We start from the raw sequence: 20480 nt of genomic DNA, 5'->3' as shown, positions 1-20480 counted from the left end.
TGTTTTCGGTCCTTGCCATTCATACGAAAATGAAGCTTCAATGCAACCCAATGGGTTTGCATTTTTGGTCCATTCCCTAGCTGTTTGAGTCTGAACCAGGCTGTTTGAAACATTGGGTCATTTTTGACCCCAAGGGGAGTTATATAACCTTCTATACATGTCCACTCTGCCCCATTTCAATTCATCTGCTGCTGAAACCCTCACCCCAGTCTTTATTACCTCTAAACTTGACTATTACAATTGTCTATTCCAGACTAGCCTCTCACTTTCTAACCCTTTGTACTTGAAGCCATCCAAAATTCTATTGCCTACGTCTTAATGGATGGCAGCACGATGGCACAGTGGTTAGCACTGCTGCCTCACAGCGCCAGGGACCTGGGTTCTATTCCCGGCTTGGGTCACTGTCTGTGTGGAGTTTGCACGTTTTCCCCGTGTCTGCATGGGTTTCCTCCAGGTGGTCCGGTTTCCTCCCACAATCTGAAAGACGTGCTGGTTAGGCGCATCGACCCGAACGAAGTGTGGCAACTAGGGGAATTTCACAGTAACTGTAATGTAGCTTCTCGGCCTTTTGGCTGGGATCGGGTGTGGTTGTGCGAATGCTGCACTTGGTGGTGGCCATTGGGTTGCATTTAAGCTTCATTTTCATATGAAGCAATTTTTAAAAGCGGTATCTCGGCCTTTTGGCTAAGATGCAAATGAGATCAAGCCTGGGGGGGGGGGGCGGAGACGTCTGCCTACTCCAATCAGCTTGGCTCATGTAGATCAGGCCCAAGACAGGGTAGAGGATTGCATGCCCTGTCTTGTCAGCCTGGATCGGAAATGTCTCAACTTGTTGAGACTCTGAATTAGACTTGATTTGATTGAATTGGAAAAGTATAAGAACAACAAAAAAAATGTGCAGTGGATGTGCGACACATTTGACATTCACCAGCTAGGACACACCCAGTATGACTCACCAGTTGTGTTAAACCAGCTCCCAGATTGCACTGCTGTTTTAACTGAGCAACGAGCTCATCCACGACGATGGTTCTCTCCTTCACAGCAACCTGAATATCAGTGATAAACTGGGTGCAGCCCAGACACACAGCATCATTGCTCTGAAACAAATAGATTCGAATTAGAAGACCTGAAACAACTCACCCACCCTCAGAAAAGACAGAAAGACTGGTGTAACCGCTGGCCTCCAATCTTTTCAATGAGGGTACCCAGAGCTGAAGAGTGGGCCATAGAAAGGATTAAAAACAATCTCTTTTCTTTTATAAATCTTCAACCTATTACTTTAGAATGTTCTAGAAAATAACAACATTTATTAATTTCAGCCCGACAGCAAAGGACTGAGCTCCATATCTGTAAACTCCAACCAATAATTGGACTGATTAACGAGGCATTTGAAGAAAGAAAGCAAGTGAAAGGAATAAGAAAAGATAAATAGACCACATGAAGTTGAGCCTAGCAACGGAACCAGTAGAGAATGGTAGAATGGCAATGAACTGCAGGGAGGTGTTGCTGAAAAGCTTGAAATGGCCAACAGATGATGAGGTTAGGGACCAGGATCTGTGGCGGCAGTGACAAAAGATGTCACTCTGAGGCCTCATACGATAAGCAGCTAAAAGCTGATTTGGAGAAATGTGGGCAGCGTGGTGGCCCAGTGGTTAGCACTGCTGCCTCACTGCCAGGGACCCGGGCTCAATTTTGGCTTGGGTGATTGCCTGTGTGGAGTCTGCATGGGTTTCCTCCGGGTGCTCTGGTTTCCTCCCACAGTCCGAAAGATGTGCTGGTTAGGTGCATTGGCCACGCTGAATTCTTCCTCAGTGTACCCGAACAGGCGACTAGGGGATTTTCACAGTAACTTCTTGCAGGGTTAACTTAAGCCTACGTGTGACAATAATAAATAAACTTTAAAAAGCTTTAAACTGGATGGCAGAAGAGGCAGGTACAGAGTTCGAGTGTCACACCTTCAAGGATCTTTCGCAATAAAGGACAGGCTGGAGCAAGGGCGGGAGCTAAAAATAATGGTGTCAGGGCATGTTTGCTCTCTCAAAAGAATAGAACAATAACTATCAGGTTATCATGGATTGATTTACCGACAAATAATCTTTTCATTCATTTACTGTTTGTTTCACAGAATTCTTTAATATAGTGACGAGTTTTCAAAAGTAAACTGCATGTTTCAGTGGATCTTTGTTCAAGCAGGAATTGATAAACAATTGGAATTTGTAAGCCACATTGAAGATAACCATTGTCTGTAATTAATTGATAAATTAAGAAGTGCAATAGCAAATAAAGACTGGACCAGACTGAAACAATTGAAGGCACCCGCTACCAGGTATTGACAAAGATGACTGGAAATCAGATGAGCTGAAGCTAGCACAGATCAGGTGATATGATGCAATGGTCATCATGATGCAGTTACGTGTGCGCGCTGGTCAGTCCACAATCCCTTATAGCAACAGCCTTTTGTTCTTGGGCAGCTTGCATTCAAAAATCCCCGAACTCTCATGGAGTTGTCAGTAACCGGTTTATTTCAATGCACGCAATATCCCAGACCATTGTACAGCTGCGTGCGAGCACAAACACATCTTGGAACAAAGAATGAGTTGGTGTTTCAAGTCTGTGCACATCTTCCTCAGCTCCAAAGAGTCATTTGGGCTTGAAACATTCACTCTATTTCTCTCATTAAAACCCCCAATCTCATGTGCTTTAGTTTACACACTAATCTATTAAGTTGAACTTTGTCGACAACCTTCTGAAAGTCCAAATAAACCACATCCACTGCACCCCCCCGCCCCCCGATCAACTCCACTAGTTACATACTCGAAGCATTCCAGTCGATTTGTCAAGCGTGATTTCCCTTTCACAATCCATGCTGACTCGGTCCAATCCTGCCACTGTTTTCCAAATATTTTGCTATAAAATCCATGATAATGGATTCTAGAAATTTCCTCGCTACTGACGTCCAGCTGACTGGTCTATAATTCCGTGTTTTCTCTCTACCTCCCTTTTTAAATAGTGGGGCAAGATTAGCTACCTTCCAATATGTGGAATGGTTTGAGAGTCTATAGAATCTTGGAAAATGACCACTAATGCATCCACTATTTCCAGGCCACTTCCTTAAATTCTCTGGGATGTAGATTATCAGGCCCTGGGGATTTATTGGCCTTCAATCTCAGTTTCCCCAACACCATTCTCTACTAATACTGATCTGCTTCAGTTCCTCCCTCTCACTAAACCCTGTGTTCCCCAACATTTCTGATGTTACTTGTGTCCTCCTTTGGGAAGAGAGAACATATATTTAGTTGGTCAGCCATTTCTTTGTCCCTCATTATAAATTCCCCTAATTCTGATATCTGTCTTCACCAATCTTATTCTCCTCACATATCTATAGAAACATTGTCATTTTTCATGTTCCCTGCAAGATTACTCTCATACTCTATTTTCACCTTCTTAATCAGTCCCTTGGTCTTCCTTTGCCGAGTTCTAAACTACTCCCAATCCTCAGGTCTGTTGTTTCTTTCCTGGCCAAGTTGTATGCCTTTTCCTTGGATCTAATTCAATCTCTAATTTCCTTTGGAAGTCATGGTTTGGCCACCTTTTCAGTTTTACCTTTCGCCAGACAGGAATAAACAATTGTTGCAGTTCACCCATGTGCTCCTTGAATGTTTGCCATTGCCTAAACACCGTCATCCCTTTAAGTAACGATTCCAAATCAGAGTCAACTTGTGCCTCATAATATCGTAGTTTCCTTCATTAAAATTTCGGACCCTTGCCTCTCCCTCTCCCCACAGATACCGTCAGAATTGCTGAGTTTTTCCAGCATTTTTGTTTCAGACTTCCAGCATCCACAGTATTTTACTTTTATTTTAGAACAAACATTGTTATCCTTCAATTGGGCCCATTCTCCCTTCCAAAGGTCCCATTTCACCTCCACCCCTCACTGATCCCAATCACCTCTCCGCTAATGGATCACATTATACATCTAACCTTACACATCTCAATTCAGGTCCCCACTTCTCCCTCTTCTCTCACACACATCCTATTCCACCCCTCATCTCATTGGTTGTGCTCTCCCTCTCCTAACATATCCCACATCCGGACTGTTAGCGCCCTTTTCCCCAACTCAAGGGGTTACACACTCTGGGAGAAGACGAATTGCAAAGAGAACAGGAAGGATGCACACAGTTTGAAAGCCTGAGCTTAGATCATAAACAGCTTTAAAATTCCATTTATCTCACCAAATAGTGAAATGAAGTTACAAAATCTGGTCTTTCATCCATTATACTGGACAAATTCAATTAACCGGAAGCGCATTGACACCCAATCCACTGATTAACTCACACTGCGCACATTTATTTGCTCCCTTAACCATTAGCTTTGTTTCATTCAGTTACTGAGGATCATTCTGCCCCAGACTGTGATCTGGGGCATTGAGAGTCTCTGAATGGCCATTACATCCACACATTTTCCAGCCACTCTGCTGGCCCTGTCACTTTCAGCTGATGAAACCCCTGTCTCACTCTTTGGGTGAAAAAATTTCTTCTGAAATCCCAGTTTGATTTCTCTGTGACTATCTTATACTGACGGCCTTTAACTGTGCTCTTCCTCACAAGAGGAGACATTTTCCCTACAGCCACCCTATTAAAACCCATCACTTTAAACACTTCTCTTAGGTGGATCAGCCCTTTCTCAAGGGAGCCCAGCCTGTCAATCCTTTTCTAAACCCACACATTTCTGGTATCATCCTTGTAAGCTTCTCCTCCATTGCCACTATATCCTTTTTAATAGTATTGCCACCAGAACTGCACATAGTGCACTAAGTGTGATCCAACCAAGGTTCAATACAAATTTAGCACAACATCCATACTTTTCAATGATATCCCTCTAGAAGTAAAGCTGGTGCTTGGTTTGCTTCGTTTGTGGCCTTGCTAACCTGTGGACTAACTATTGGTGACTGATGTAATTTCATTCCAAGGTCCCTTTGCGCCACCTAACCTCGTACCTTCCACATAATAAATAACCTCCCTATTCTTCCGACCAAAATACACGACCTCACATTTATCTGTGTTGAACGCAATTTGCCAATCATTTGGCCATTCTGAAAGGTTAATATTCTCCTATATTTGTTTTAGTCCTCTTCAGCATTAGCTAACTTGGTGTAACCTGTGAATTTAGGAGTTGTGTTTTTGATTCCAAAGTCTGAAAATTAATGTGGGTTTCTGAACAACAGCAGTGCAGACACTGACCCGTGTGGGACACCACTTTCCACCTTCTCTCACTGTGAACAACAACACTCAACTCCCACTCTCTGGTCTTCAAGCCAGTTAGCAAGCCATTCTCTCACTTGCCCATGACTCTGCACCTCTGGCCTGATAATCTATTAAGGGGCATCTTATCAAAAACCTTTTGAAAATTCAGATGAACTACATTATCATAGAATCCCTACAGCAGCAGAAGGTGGCCATTTGGCCCATCGAGTCTGCACCGACCACAATCCCACCCCAGGCCCCATCTACATCTACTCCATGACCTCCTCCTCCCTCCGAATCAAAAAATTCAGTAAGTTAGTTAAGCAAAAGTATCCCTTCAGAATTCCATGCTGAACCTTCATTACTGTATTTCTCACTTCAGGAAGTTCTTTGCTTCGCCCATTTTGTAAAGATTCCATCATTTTTCCTACTACTGACGTTAAGGTGACATCTATAATTCACTGGACTATCCCCGTCTGTAAATACAGGGGTTACATCGGGTTGACAGCCACCCCTCCTCCACACAAAATTCCATTCTCACTTCTCCAATCTACTTCCCTACATCTTAAAGTATAATTAAAGGATGGAATTTATTGCCTGGGTATTCTCCTACTTTTAGGAGTCATCCAAGATCTTAGAGGTGAGCATTTTTGCACAGCTCCTTATTATAGAAAGGATGTAAAAGTAATGGAACTGGCACAGCAGAGATTCACCAGAAATAGATTAGAGCTGTGGTGAGAGAGCCGAGTGAAAGCACTGGAGTTAAAGTTATAGGAAGTCACGCTCATCAGGTGGAACAAACTTCACAATCATGAATAATGAAAGACGTTGGCACCAATTTCTCCAAAGCCGATTAGCATTTGGGATCCTGCCACAAACGGTTGCGATAGCAGGGTCCACAAAATATTTTAAACGAGGAATATTAATGGGTCGAGAGCTGGATAGTGGGAATTGATTAAAGTACCAAATCACTGGGATAAATGACTTTCTGTCCTGTAACACTGTGGAATTTGCTGTAACGGCATTAATATGAATGTGGATGAAGCAAGAACAGTGTAATTTCCTATAGGAGCTGAATATGGCTCTAGAGCTTGGAGTCTACAGGGAAATTCAATGAGAGAAAAGATGAAAATGGCCAAGTCTTTTTAGATAGTGAGACCATGCACAACTAAGTCGTCATGGAGGAGGAACAGCAAGTGCACGGGGCTGGAAATTTATATTTATACATTGGTTTAGAGGAATATGGGCCAAATGTGGGCAATTGAGTGAATGGTAAAAACCCGGCGGCATGGACAAGTTGGGCCCAAGGGCCCGTTTCCATGCTGTAAACCTCTATGACTCTATGGTAGAAGGACAAACTAATAAATTTTCTGACTTAGCAGAGGGACTGCACTCGCTCAGCCGAGCTGACAATTACTTTGGATTGTGGTTAAAGGAGGATCAGGAGAATTGTGCGGATAGGGGCGGCACGGTGGTTAGCACTGCTGCCTCACAGCGGCAGGGACTCTGGTTCCATTCCCGGCTTGGGTCACTGTCTGTGTGGGGTTTTTCATGTTCTCCCCGTGTCTGCATGGGTTTCCTCCGGTTTCCACCCACAGTCCAAAAGATGTACTGGTTAGGTGCATCGGCCACGCTAAATTCTCCCTCAGCGTACCCAGACAGGCGCCGGAGTGTGGCAACTGGGGGATTTTCAAAGCAACTTCATTGCAGTGTTAATATAAGCCTACTTGTGACACTAATAAATAAACTTTAAACAGAGCAGAATAGGTCCAAACCAGGTTCAAATTTCCACGCATACGAAACAAAGTAAAATTTGGAGTTATTGATTGAAAAAGAAACTCAAGGGCTTTTGCTGGGAGGGTGAACAAGGAACGAGAGGAGTTGGCTGCCACGTCAGTGTGAAAGATCACTGATGGGCTCATAATATCAACACGCATCTGCATATCCCAGGAGGAGACACCTTTGTTGTTAGCTGCTCAAGAACAACATGTTATAATCCGAAATGATGTGGAAGCAAATTTAATGGTACCTTTCAAAACTTAACTGGGTTAGGAGCGAGAGAATGGGGTTAATTGAATAGCTCTTTCAAAAGCTGGTACAGGGCATAATGGGCTGAAGGGCCTCCATTATGAGCTGCACAATTACATGCATCTCAGGATTGGGGAGAATGTGAATGAAAGGATGTAGTCTGAGAGACTGCTCAGAATCAGCCTGTGGTAAATACTACAATAAGTACAGTAATAGATCAGAGCATAGGGTCACGTACTGTTCGAGGGAAACAAGTACCAGACTATACAGGGACTGGAATTTGCGAGGAAAGTAGTGGTACGTGGGGATTGAGATCTGAGCAGCTGAGGAATGACACAGCAAGCACAGGACTGAAAGAACAAAGAAATAGGCAAAATACTGCAGACACTCAAAATCTGAAATGTGTAGAAAATACTGCCAAAACCCAACAGCTCACATAGCATCTGTGCAGAGAGAGATGGAGCTGATGACCATCTGAAGCAAGGTCACTTGCAACATTAACTCTGGGCTGAGACTGAATCTTCCACAGATTGGCAATCACCATTGGGTACCAGAAGGGAGTTGCACATTTCTTGCCTATCTTCGGAGCCGAGCGCTGTGAGAAATGTGCAGCCTTAACAGATCCCCCAGCCCTACCAACACAGGACAAGATCGAGAGTTATGAAGTCCCCGATTTAAACGGCACTGGGAAAGGTCAGGGGTTTAGCACTTTTGTTGACTAACTTGGGTTTTGCCGATTTTATACCTGCCATGCAACTTAGGACAAACAGCCCATTCTCCATGGTTCTGGCCAATCATGGAACAATCTGGGCAGGGCAACAATCAGAAGTTTAAACTTCCACCGGGGATGCGTTTATGTTAGGACTTCCAATCGGTCCCACATGCACCTATCAGGATCCCTCTGGTCTCCAAATATCCAAAGGACAGAAGATGTGAGCCTCTATTACCCTCTCCACAGATGCTGCCTGATCTGCTGGGTATTTCAAAGAAAGTGATAAAGAAAGGGAGGCTCAGGACACCACAGAATCAACACCAACAGCATATTTTGGTTTCTGCTTACCTTTGGCTCGGTGACCTGCTGTGGATAGAGGAGGAGAGGGACATTGGCAATGAAAGGTGATGTTAATTTGGACATGCCCACTTCTGGTATCTCATTGGAGAGAATATTCTTCTCGGCAAGATTCTTTTGCAGCGATTTGCACAAGTGCAGGGCACTGCACACCACTTCAGGATTGTCCTATCAAAGGAGACAAAGTGAAACACAGAAAATTCAACCATTTTCTAACTCTCACTAATCCAAGAATCAACCCCAAATTCCGGTCGTCATTCAGATGGGGAAGTGGGAGCCCTCCCCAGCTTCCCCCCATCCTCACCCAAAAAAAAAAACCCTTCACCACCTTCCAAGGACAGGAGACTGTCCCCTTCAAACTGTCAGGAAGTGGTCCAGTCCCCAAAGATAGAGGGAAAGGAGAGAGGCTGAGGCAGAATGGAGACAGGGAAGAGAAAGGCAAGGGGGAGAGAGACAGAGAGAGAGGGGGGCGCCACGGCAATAGGGGAAGAGGGGGAGAGAGGGGCGCCGGGGGGGAAAGGGGGAGAGAGGGAGACAGAGGGCAAAAGCAAATTACTGCGGATGCTGGAATCTGAAACAAAAAAAAAGGAAATGCTGGACAATCTCAGCAGGTCTGGCAGCATCTATAAAGGAAAGGAAAGTGCTGACGTTTCGAGTCCAGATGACCTTTTGGCAAAGTTTTGTCGACATGAACATGATGCTTATGTCAAAGATTTGACAAAGGGTCATGTGGGGTCTCGAAACGTCAGCTTATTTCTCTCCTTACAGATGCTGCGAGACCTGCTGAGATTTTCCAGCATTTTCTCTTTGGATAGAGTGACAGAGAGCATTGGGAAAGGGGGAGAGAGAGGCACAGGGAACATGGGTGGGAAAGGGGAGACAGAGGAGAGAGTGTGGAAAAGAAAAGCAAGCAAAATGCTGAGCTGAGTTTCAGGAATGCTGTGGGTGAGACACAGAAGGGCTTGTTTAGTTGTTTTAATTTGAACTGATACAGTATTTCTGTCATATTCACCGATTTATTTTATTTTGCAAGTTATTTGAGCTGGGAATATATCTTGCTGTACATGTACAATGTAGTATTTCAACTCGTACAATGTTTTTTCTGGGCAAGCAATATCCAAAGGAACCAAACTCTGTTTTAATCCTGATTCCTACAGGAGCCTTTGATTCACAAATTATTTCATTTAAATGATTTTCAGGAATGCAACCACAACTTAGAGAACTAACTGTCCTTATCTAGCTGCCCATTAACTGCATCGGCATTATATAAACTACTCCATGTGGTAGCAAATTCCACACTCTAACCGCTCCTACTTGCAACTGGGCAGATTGGGGAAGAGAAAGTCCAAGAAAGGGAAGAACAAGGCCTACTCCTTGTTTCAAGTGGCACAGTGGGTTAGCACTGCTGCCTCACAGCATCAGGGACCCGGGTTCGATTCCCGGCTTGGGTCACTGTCTGTGTGGAGTTTGCACGTTCTCCCGTGTCTGCGTGGGTTTCCTCCGGGTGCTCCGGTTTCCTCCCACATTCTGAAAGACGTGCTGGTTAGGGTGCATTGACCCGAACAGGCGCCGGAGTGTGGCGACTAGGGGAACTTCACAGTAACTTCATTGCAGTGTTAATGCAAGCCTTACTTGTGACTAACAAATAAACTTTAAGACACAAGATCTAAGACATGGAAAAGTCCGTTTTACCAATTCGCCCTCGAGAACATTCAAGATAATTGGCAAGTAGTCATCTACTAATTCATCGCATTCGGACTTCAAACTTTGGTCTGGAAGCAGTCCACAGGCTTTTTCCAAGTAAGTGCGCAACTCAACCTAGAAGACAAAACAAGCTTACTAAATCAGCTGCTGTTAATGGAACAAATTGAAGGTGAAGGAGGGCATTCATTATTTGAGTACAGATAGAGAGATATTTATTGACACAGGGTGGTAAGTGCAATAAGTATAAGAACAAGGCTCAAGGTGACCGAAGCAAAATGTGAAATATGTAAAAGGTACTGGAGGATGCAAGTACATCCATTTGCAAGCCTTCCACTGACATGTGACTTTAATATGGTAGCTATCATGGATCTAAAGCTATGTGACAAAGAGGGAAATATTTTCATTTTACACTTTATAGACATGGCAACCAGAGTTAGACTTTCTACAGTAATACATGACAAGAGAAGAGAAGAGATAAACTCTTGGAGAATTATATAGGAACCAGAGGGGGGCACCAACCGACAATGGAGGAAAATTTACAAATGATTAGATGAGAAAAGTGTGCATACATGAACATGACGCTTATGAATAACGTAACTGAAAATCCCGTCAGCAATAGACTCAACAGTCACACATCAAGAGTGCTTCCACTGCAGCACTAACCCAGCCGGCTGACAAAGCTGAGAGATTGGGTCTACAGAGAGGGAACCACCGCACTTGGCCTCATCATCACCAGTCTCCCCATTACAGATGCATATGTCCACGCTGGTGTTGGTAGGAATGATTTCAGCACAGTCCTTGTGGAGAGGAGGTCCTGTCTTCACATTGTAGATCCATATTGTATGGCATTCCCACCGTGCAAAATAGGAACATGGACTTGGGAGCAACAGCAAGCCATTTGCCACTTGAGCCTGCTCCGTCAATCAATAAAATCGTGGCTGATCTGGTTGCGGTCTCAACTTCACTTTCCTCTCAGCCCCATAACCCTCAGCTCTCTTCTCTATCACCAATTTGTTAACCCAGCCTTTTATATATCACAAGAGCCAGACTCCACCACTCTCTGGGGAAGAGAATTCCACAGCCTAACAACACAAATAAAAAATTCTCACTTCAGCCTTAAAAGGGAAAGCACTTATTCTTAAACTATATCACCGATGTTCTATTCTCTCCCAAATTTGGAAACATCCTCCCGGTATCTATTTATCAAATCCCCTCAGGATCTTATACGGGGTAGACTCCAAACAGATTTAGCAACGAAAAACAGGGTAGCCATGAGGCGGTGGGATTCATGTGACAAACCAAGCAGGATACTCACAACCAGCGGATCAGATCTCGGCCCAGCAAGGTGGCGAGCAATTAAACAACTACCTGGAGGAGCCTGCTCCTTAAATACACCCAATCTCAATGATTGGGGGTGGGGGGGGGGGGCACAGATCTATTTTGCTGAAAGTAAGCAGTGTTCAACAAAAAGCAGATCACACAATGTTTCACTGGTATCAAGATGGGAAACTTTCAAGCATCTTCATGATGCATGTTGATGATTTCTTACAGAGTGACACTGTAGAATTTGAGAAATGTGTTATTAATAACTGTTTAGAATGGAACTAAGGAAAAGGGTTTTTGTCGATGGAGTTTTGGTTCGATTGGAACATTTTAGATGCATTTGTTAAAGGTTATACATTATTGTGGTTGTTTTGTTAGTAATTGATGAAAGTTATTGCTAATTTTCTTTCTGTACATGTTAACTATATTCTTAAATAAACTTGGTTTGATTAAAAACTCCCTCGTGGGTCATTTGAATTATACCTGAAGTGAAACATCTCATGCTCACCCTGGCGCAAAACTTATGATCCAGGCAGACTTCAGAAAACACTCTTGAGTTTCTGACCTGAATTATAACAGAGAAGGAAATCTACCATCCTTACCTGACCTGGCTGAGACTCTAGATCCATAGCAAGGCGCTTGACTCTCCGGGATGGGCAACAAATATTGCCCAGACCCCATGGAAGAATTTAGAACTCTCGGTTGAACTTGGCTTGGTGGGAATGGTTGAGTCAGGGATATGCTGAGCTACGAGCATCTTGTATTGCCAATGAACACCCAGTTCTCAGCTGCTAGATCTGTTCTGAATCTAAATCATTGCAGTGGAAGACAGGACTTGGTCTCCATTGTGTGGTGGTTACTCCTACAAATACTGTCATGGACAGATGCATCTTCAACAGATAGTTTGGTCAAGGTGAAGTCAAGTTCGATCTGGTTGGTTCCCTTACCACCTGACCCAGGCTGCCAGCTATGTGTCAGTGGACTTGGCCAGCTCAGATGGTAGTAGGTGGTACTCAGCAGGCTACCTATGTTTGACCCAATGCCATGGGGCTTCATGGAGTCTTTTGTCAATGTTAAGGAGTCTGAGGGCATCTCCTCCTGATTGTACACCCACATATCCCAGGATGGTGGTGAAGCCTAGGACATGATCTGGAAGGTTTGACCCATGTTGTTGTATACATTAATGAGCAAGACGTGAACGTGGGGGTTATGATCAGCGAGTTCGCACATGACACAAAATTGATGGTTTGGTCAATAGCGAGGGGGCAAGCCTTAGCTTACAGGATGATATAGACGGACTGGTTAGGTGGGCAGAACAGTGGCAAATGGAATTTAACCCTGAAAAGCGTGAGGTGATACATAGAACACAAGAGCAGGGAGGTTATGATGGAGCTGTATAAAACACTAGTTAGGCTACAGTTGGAGTTTGTGCGTGCAGTTCTGGTCACCACTCTATGGAAGGATGTGATGGCACTCGAGAAGGTGCAGAGGAGATTCACCAGGATGTTACCTGGGCTGGAGTGTTTCAGCTACGAAGAGAGGCTGGTTAGGGTATGGTTATTTCCGTTACAGCAGAGAAGGCCGAGAGGGGACCTGATCGAGGTGTACAAAATTATAAGGGTCATGGGTAGATGGAAAGAAACTTTCCCCTCAGCAGAGGGGTCAACAACCAGGAGGCATAGATTTAAGCTGCAGAAGGTTTAGAGGGGATTTGAGGAAAAGCTTTTTCACCCAGAGGGAATCTTGAACTCTCTGCCTGAAAGGGTGGTAGAGGCGGGAACCCTCAACATTTAAGAAGCCTTTAGATGAGCGCTTTAAACAAGATGGTATACAAGGTTATGGACCAAGTGCTGACAAATGGGATTAGAATAGATAGGTGCTTGATGGGCCGAAAGGCCTCAGTCTGTGCCGTAAAACTCTATAACTCTGCTTTTGGCGCACGCTCCAGATGGGGTGACAGTGGTTAGCACTGCTGCCTCACAGCGCCAGGGATCCCAGGTTTGATTTCGGCCTTGGGTCACTGCCTATCTGGAGTCTGCACGTTCTCCCTGTGCCTGCGTGGGTTTCCTCTGGGTGCTCCAGTTTCCTCCCACATTTCAAAGATGTAAAGGTTAGGTGGATTGGCCATGCTAAATTGCACCTTAGTGTTCTGAGATGTGTTATTTAAGGGGATTAGCGGGGTAAATACATGGGATTACAAGGATAGGTGCGGGGGGGGGGTGGCGAGTGGGTAAGATGCTCTTTCAGGGAGTCGGTGCTGACTCAATGGGCCGAACGGTCTCCTTCTGCATTGTAGGGATTCTATGATTTAACGTTAGTCGGAAAGGCTTTGCAATGTTCATTTGGCACAATGTACTTTGTTGTTTGTAGAGACTGTGTTCTCAGGTGGTCTATCCAGATCTATTTCCTTTTGATTTTTCTGCAGCCATTTCATGTGATTGAGTGGCTTGCTAGGTCATTTTAGAGAGCAGTTAAGAGTCAATCCACACTGCTGTGGGTCTGGAGTGACACGAAGACCAGGCCAAGTACGACCATTAGAGTATGTTGGAGTTGTGGTCATCCAGGCAAGTGGAGAGTATTCCATCACACTCCTGACTTGTGCTTTGTGGATGCTGGACAGATTTTGGGGAGCCTGTCCTGTATACTATCTATACCCATTACCATAGCTGACAAACTGTGGTGCCTATGATTGGTCACTCTGAAGTACCAGACAGTATTTAAGATGGTGATAATGTTACTGGATGAGCATTCCAGAGGCCCAGGCTTTTACTCTGCCGACCCGGGCTCACATTTCAACTAGTGTATCAGAGAGGTTTTTGCAACAATCCTGATTTCAAGGACACCATGACTGAGACGACTCAGATTTTTAGTTAATTAATTGAATTAAGCTCCGCCAGCTGCTGTGTTGAAATGTGAGCCCGGGTCGGCAGAGTACAAGCCTGGGCCTCTGGAATGCTCATCCAGTAACATTATCACCATCTTAAATACTGTCTGGTACTTCAGAGTGACCAATCATAGGCACCACAGTTTGTCAGCTATGGTAATGGGTATAGATAGTATGCAGGACAGGCTCCCCAAAACCTGTCCAGCATCCACAAAGCACAAGTCAGGAGTGTGATGGAATACTCTCCACTTGCCTGGATGACCACAACTCCAACAACACTCAAGAAGCTCAACACCATCTTGAGACACCCCAGAACGAAGCGTGTATTACAGAACATTGGATGGAGGTTCAAAATGATGATGAATGAGATAACGCTCAGCTCCTTACCACACAAGCTCCACATCCCGAGTAATTTAGATATCAAAGAGAAATGGTGGGATTGAAGGCAGATAAATCCCCAGGGCCTAATAATTTACATCCCAGAGTATTTAAGGAAGTGACCCTAGAAATAGTGGATGCATCGATCATCTTTCAAGATTCTATAGACTGAAACAGTTCCTACAGATTGGAGAGTAGCTAATGTAACCCCACTATTTAAAAAAAAGGAGGTAGTGAGGAAATAGGGAATTATAGACCAGTCAGTCTGGGGAAAATTCTGGAATCCATTATCAAATATTTTACACCAAAACACTTAGAAAACAGTGGGATTGGGGGATTGCAGGAGATGGATAGAAAATTGATCAGCAGACAGGAAACAAAGAGTAGGAATAAACAGGTTTTTTTTCCAAATGGCAGGCAGTGTCTAGTGGGATACCACACGGATCTGTGCTTGAACCCCAGCTATTCACAATGTATATTAATGATTTAGATGAGGGAACTAAATGTATTTATCTCCAAATTTGCCTCAAATCCAACTCCTCACCTGTTCCCCATATCCCTCTTTCCCTTTTTAAAAAAAAATTAGAAATATATCCATTTCCCTCTTGAAACCAATCAATGATTCAGACTCCCCCGCGCTATGGGGCAGCGAGTTCCACAAATTCACCACCCTCTGAGAGAAGTCGTTCCCCATCTCATCTCAGTTTTAAATCTACCGCCTCTCAGCCTATACCTGTGCCTTCTTGTTCTAGATTGCCCCATTTGGTCTACATTTACTTTATCAATCCCTTTTCAAATTTTATATACCTTGATCAGATCCTCTCTCATCCTTCTAAACCCCAATGAGTGTAAGACCAAACTGTTTCATCGCTTCTCATAAGTCAACCCTTTCATCCCCGGAATCAACCCGGTGAACCTCCTCTGAACTGCCTCCAATGCCACCACATCCTTCCTCAAATAAGGAGACCAAAATTGGACCCAATACTCCAGATGTGGTCTCACCAACACCCTATGCAATTGCCACAACAGTTCACGGCTTTTAGACTCCAGTCCCTTTGCAATAAATGCCAACATTTCATTTACCCCTTATTACATGCTGCACTTGCATACCGACTTTCTGCAAATCATGAACAAAGACACCTAGATCTCCGCCCGGGTGTATTTTGAATCTGCTTTCCATTTAAGTAATAATTTGCCTATTTTTTTCCCTGCCAAAATGGATTACCTCACACTTATCCACATTAAACACCATTTGCCAAATTTTGATCCATTCTCCTAGCCTATCTATATCCATCTGTAGATTTTTTATAACCTCTGATAGTTGAGGTCCAAGGACTGACCCCTGTAGCACCCCACTAGTTACATTTCACCTGCCAGAGAAGGGCCCATTTATCCCGACCCTCTGTTTTCTGTCAGTCAGCGAATCCTCAATCCAATCCAGTACTCTACCCCTAATGCCCTGCGATCTTACCTTCTGGATCAATCTTTTATGCTGCACCTTGTCAAACGCCTTCCAGAAGTTTAGATATACCACATCCATAGGCTCCCCACTATCCACCTTGCTGGTTACATCCTCAAAAAACTCAAGTTTGTCAAAGTTGCCTTTGCTTTCATAAAACCGTGCTGACAATGCTGGATCGAGCTTGGTCTTTCCAGATGCTCAGTCATCTCTTCCTTAATGATTGATTCCAGAAACTTTCCCAACACAGAGGTCAAGCTAACCAGCCTATAGTTTCCTACTTTTTGCCTCTCTCCCTTCGAATAGGGGTGTCACATTAGCGTGTTTCCAATCCACTGGGACCTTACTGGAATCCAAAGAATTTTGAAATATCACAACTAATGCATCCATTATCTCTGCTGCCATCTCCTTTAATACTCTAGGGTGCAGGCCATCAGCTCCAGGGGACTTACCTGCCTTTAATCCCATTAGTTTACTCAATACCCTCTCCCTTGTGATGGTTATTGCACCAAGTTCCTCCAATCCCGAGTTGGGCGAAATACACAGGGTTTAGCCGGGCACTTACTCTGGGAATGTTAGTCAGTGTCATTCCCAGTCCAATAGCCACATAAGACAACACAGCATTACAATCGATCCCTCCAATATCCAACCCCCCACCACCACTTTCCAACCTGATTTCCCATATTAGCCAGAGGACCCCAGGCCCACCCACCCATTGGAAGACCTTAAAAAATGTACCCGATATGGCAGCTACTGCCATAACAAGGAGCGTTCTCTCCTTTCCCTGATCCTGCTGTACTTGCCCTCAGAACGCTGTGCATCCCACTACTGCTTCAGCTGGAATCAGAAGATTCCAGAAAAAAAACATCGGTTCAGGAAAAACTTCCCGAGTACCCAGCAATCCACTGATTGGGGGATCTGGGCCACAATTTTCAGAGCACGATGGTGTGCCTTACTTGACATGGAACATTTGCCACGCCTCATTTAATACACAGGATCTCAAAGAAAGATCAGGTCGATTACAGGAAATATTCAAACGATAACACGCCGTCTAAGACACACCCAGAGGGAGCTGTACAACTTGTTCCTCCCAACGCTGTATTCAAACTCTCCACCCCCAAGGAAAGGAATGCAGTGAGCGTGTTCCACGTGAAAGGATTGATTCAAACTCCGAGTTGAATTTCAAATCCTCATTTAGCAATGCAACATTGCGACATTAAAGATATTTCCAGAAATACTGTGTCAGTTTTGGGTCCTAGAAACCAGTGGCAATATCAGAATAATGACTGAGTGTGCATGCACGACAGTAAACCATGCTTCCCTCCATTGCGGTGGGGGGGGCCACACACTCCAATTCAGAACTCAGTCGCTGAAGCTTTGGATTAAAAGACCATTTGCCTTTGTTGCTCGTAGCTCACTGACCCCAGAAGGGCCTAGTGGCTTCTAGGCATGTACCCAACTTAATTTTCAATACAGCTCTGCCTCTAAAACCGGGTAAGAGTTTTAACAACACCAGGTTAAAGTCCAACAGGTTTATTTGGTAACAAATGCCATTAGCTTTCGGAGCGCTGCTCCTTCATCAGATAGAGTGGAAATCTGCTCTCAAACAAGGCACACGGAGACACAAAATCAAGTTACAGAATACTGATTAGACTGATAAAATAGGACCCTAACCATTCTCAAGGACAATTAGGGATCGGCAATAACTGCCGACGATGCCCACATCCTAGGACTGAATATTAAAAGAAAGTCTACACTCAGTACCTCTGTTGCATTGTCCTTCAGAAGGTTTCCCATCACAGACACAACTTCTTTGCACAGGTCACATGGGGCATCTTCCTGAAATAAAACACAAAAAGACAGAATAAATGCCAATATCGTTTAGAAAAGTTATTTATTTCAAGCATTTAAATCCAGAGTCAAGGTCAGAAATACCAAACTTACAATCAGATCAAGCAGGAATGTAGAACAGCCTCGGAGGTAACTAGGATCAGCATGAACCAGCTGTCCAGCTATCAAAGAAGAACAAAGAACACAAAAAAGTACAGCACAGGCCTGCGCCGATCATGATGCCTGCCTAAACTAAAACCGTATGCACTTATGGAGTCCATATCCTTCCATTCCCATCCTATTCACGTATTCGTCTAGCTGCCTTTTAAATGCTGCTATTGTTCCTGCTCTCACCACCTCCCCAGGCAGCGCGTTCCAGACATTCACCACCCTCCGTGTATAAAACTTACCTCGCACATCTCCTCTAAACTTTTCCCCACACATCTTAAACCTATGTCCCCTAGTACTTGAATTTTCTACCCTAGGAAAGAGCGGCTATCCACTCTGTCCATGCCACACATAATCTTGTAAACCTCTATCAGGTCACCCCTCAAACTTCATCATTCCAGCGAGAACGAGTTTATCCAACCTCACCTCATAGCGAATACCCTCCAGACCAGGCAACATCCTGGTAAACCTCTTCTGTATCCTCTCCAAAGCATCCACATCCTTCTGGTAGTGTGGCGACCAGAATTGTACACAGTATTCTAAATGAGGCCTAAGGTTCTGTACAGCTGCAGCATGACTTGCCAATTTTTATACTCAATGCCCTGACCAATGAAGGCAAGTACATATTAAATTTAATATACATTAATATACAAATATACAATTTAATAAATTTAATTATTAATCTTTTCCAATAAATAGTTTATTAACTAACAGGGTGTTCTTTGAGAATATATGAAACTGCAATTTATTCTGCAATGTAAAATTTCTCTGCAAGACAATTTCCTGAGTACTATTTACATCCAGACCCTCTTTCCTCAGAGCCAGTCTCTGCCGGAAGTCTTTCCTTATCCCATCCTCCAGATCCTCCTCGACCTCTCTCATCCCTCAGTAAACCCGCTCAGCGAATGCTTTACGAATCCCTCTCCTCACTACCCCTCATAGGACGCATCCACTATCCTCTCTTCTTGAAAGTACCATCATCTCCCTCCTGACGCAATTCCAATTTGAATTTCCAACCTGGTTTCTGACCTTCACACCAACCCCATATCCAATTAATTATCAACGCTGTTGGTCACCATGGAGCCGAATCAAGTGTAGATGAACTCCTGCCAGCGGCATCTCCCTACAGATGCTGCCAGAACCGCTGAGTTTTTCCAGTGTTCTCTGACTTTGTTTCGGATTCCAGCATCTGCAATGTCTTGTTTTTATTATAGTTATATTTTATAATCGAGACTAATCACACCTGACTTTGATCGTTGTGTCCACTATAGAAGTCAAATTATCTACAGTGCTAGGTAGAATACTCGTGTCTAGTTCTGGGCATCTGAGGATCGATGTCCAGTCCAAGGAGAGGAAAGATTCGTAAAGCTAAGAGGCTTTAATTCAGAAGAGAGAGAGAAACTGAAGCCATCTTCATTACAGCACAATGGCTGTGTGATTTGAAAAGACGCATTCAGAATTAACCAATGTTAGGACTCGGCCGTTCTGCTCCACCATTTGATTAAACCATAGTTCCGGAATCCCAGAATCATTACAGTGCAAGAGGCCATTTGGCCCCTCAAGTCTGCACTGGCTCTCTGAAAGAGCCTTCCATCCAGTCCCACACCGCTGCCTACCTTGTACATTCTCTCTTTTCAGATAGCAATCCAATTCCCTCGAGAACATCTCAATCGAACCCGCCTCCACCACCCTCTCAGGAAGTTCATTCCAGATTCCACCCATCCTTTGGGTTATTTCCTCACATCACTTCTACTATTGGCCATTATTTTATATCTGTGCCCTCTAGTTCTTGGTGCCTTCCTGAGAGGGGACAGTTTCTCACTCTTTACCCCCTCCACACCCCTCAGGATCTTCAATACCTCAATTAAGTCTCTTCTCAGCCTTCTTTTCTACAGGAAACCAGTCCCAGTCTTTCCAATCGATCCTCGTAGCTATAGTTCCTTATCCCTGGAATCATTCTTGTGAATCTCCCTGTACTCTCTCCAATGCCTTCATATCCTTCCTCAAGTATGGTGCCTAGAACGGGATGCAATCTCCAGATGAGGCTCAATTAGTGTCTGGTACAAATTCAACATGGTCTCCTTATTCTTGCACTTGCTGCCCCTGTTGATAAAACCTAAGATACTATATGTTTTATTAACTGCTCTGTCAACATGCCCTGCCACCTTCAACAACTTATGTACATACACTCAGAGGTCACTTTGTTCCTGCACCTCCTTTAAAGTTATTCCCTTTATTTTATATTGTCTCTCCATATTCTTCCTGCTAAAATGAACCACCTCACACTTCTCTACACTGAACTTTATCTGCCACTTGTCTGCCCAATCCACCAAGATGTCTATGTCCTTTTGAAGTTCAAGACAATCCCCACCACAGTTAACAGCGTTTCCACTC

At 44.1% G+C, this 20480-nt stretch overlaps 1 protein-coding gene across 1 annotated transcript in view; it reads right to left on the bottom strand.

Moving 5' to 3' along the window:
* The window catches only part of psap (prosaposin), a 66475-nt gene that overhangs the window by 29998 nt on the left and 15997 nt on the right, over positions 1 to 20480 (bottom strand). The window contains exons 3-6 of the mRNA XM_078199770.1: positions 17853 to 17927; positions 10033 to 10158; positions 8332 to 8508; positions 957 to 1097 (exon numbers count right to left, since the gene is read on the bottom strand). Of these exons, the coding sequence (XP_078055896.1) occupies positions 957 to 1097; positions 8332 to 8508; positions 10033 to 10158; positions 17853 to 17927 (519 nt within the window). The remainder of the gene's footprint in view (positions 1 to 956; positions 1098 to 8331; positions 8509 to 10032; positions 10159 to 17852; positions 17928 to 20480) is intronic.

The sequence above is a fragment of the Mustelus asterias genome, chromosome 28, assembly GCF_964213995.1.
Source record: "Mustelus asterias chromosome 28, sMusAst1.hap1.1, whole genome shotgun sequence".
In the NCBI taxonomy this organism is placed as follows: Eukaryota; Metazoa; Chordata; class Chondrichthyes; order Carcharhiniformes; family Triakidae; genus Mustelus; species Mustelus asterias.
This window is presented reverse-complemented; position numbering and strand designations above follow the sequence as displayed.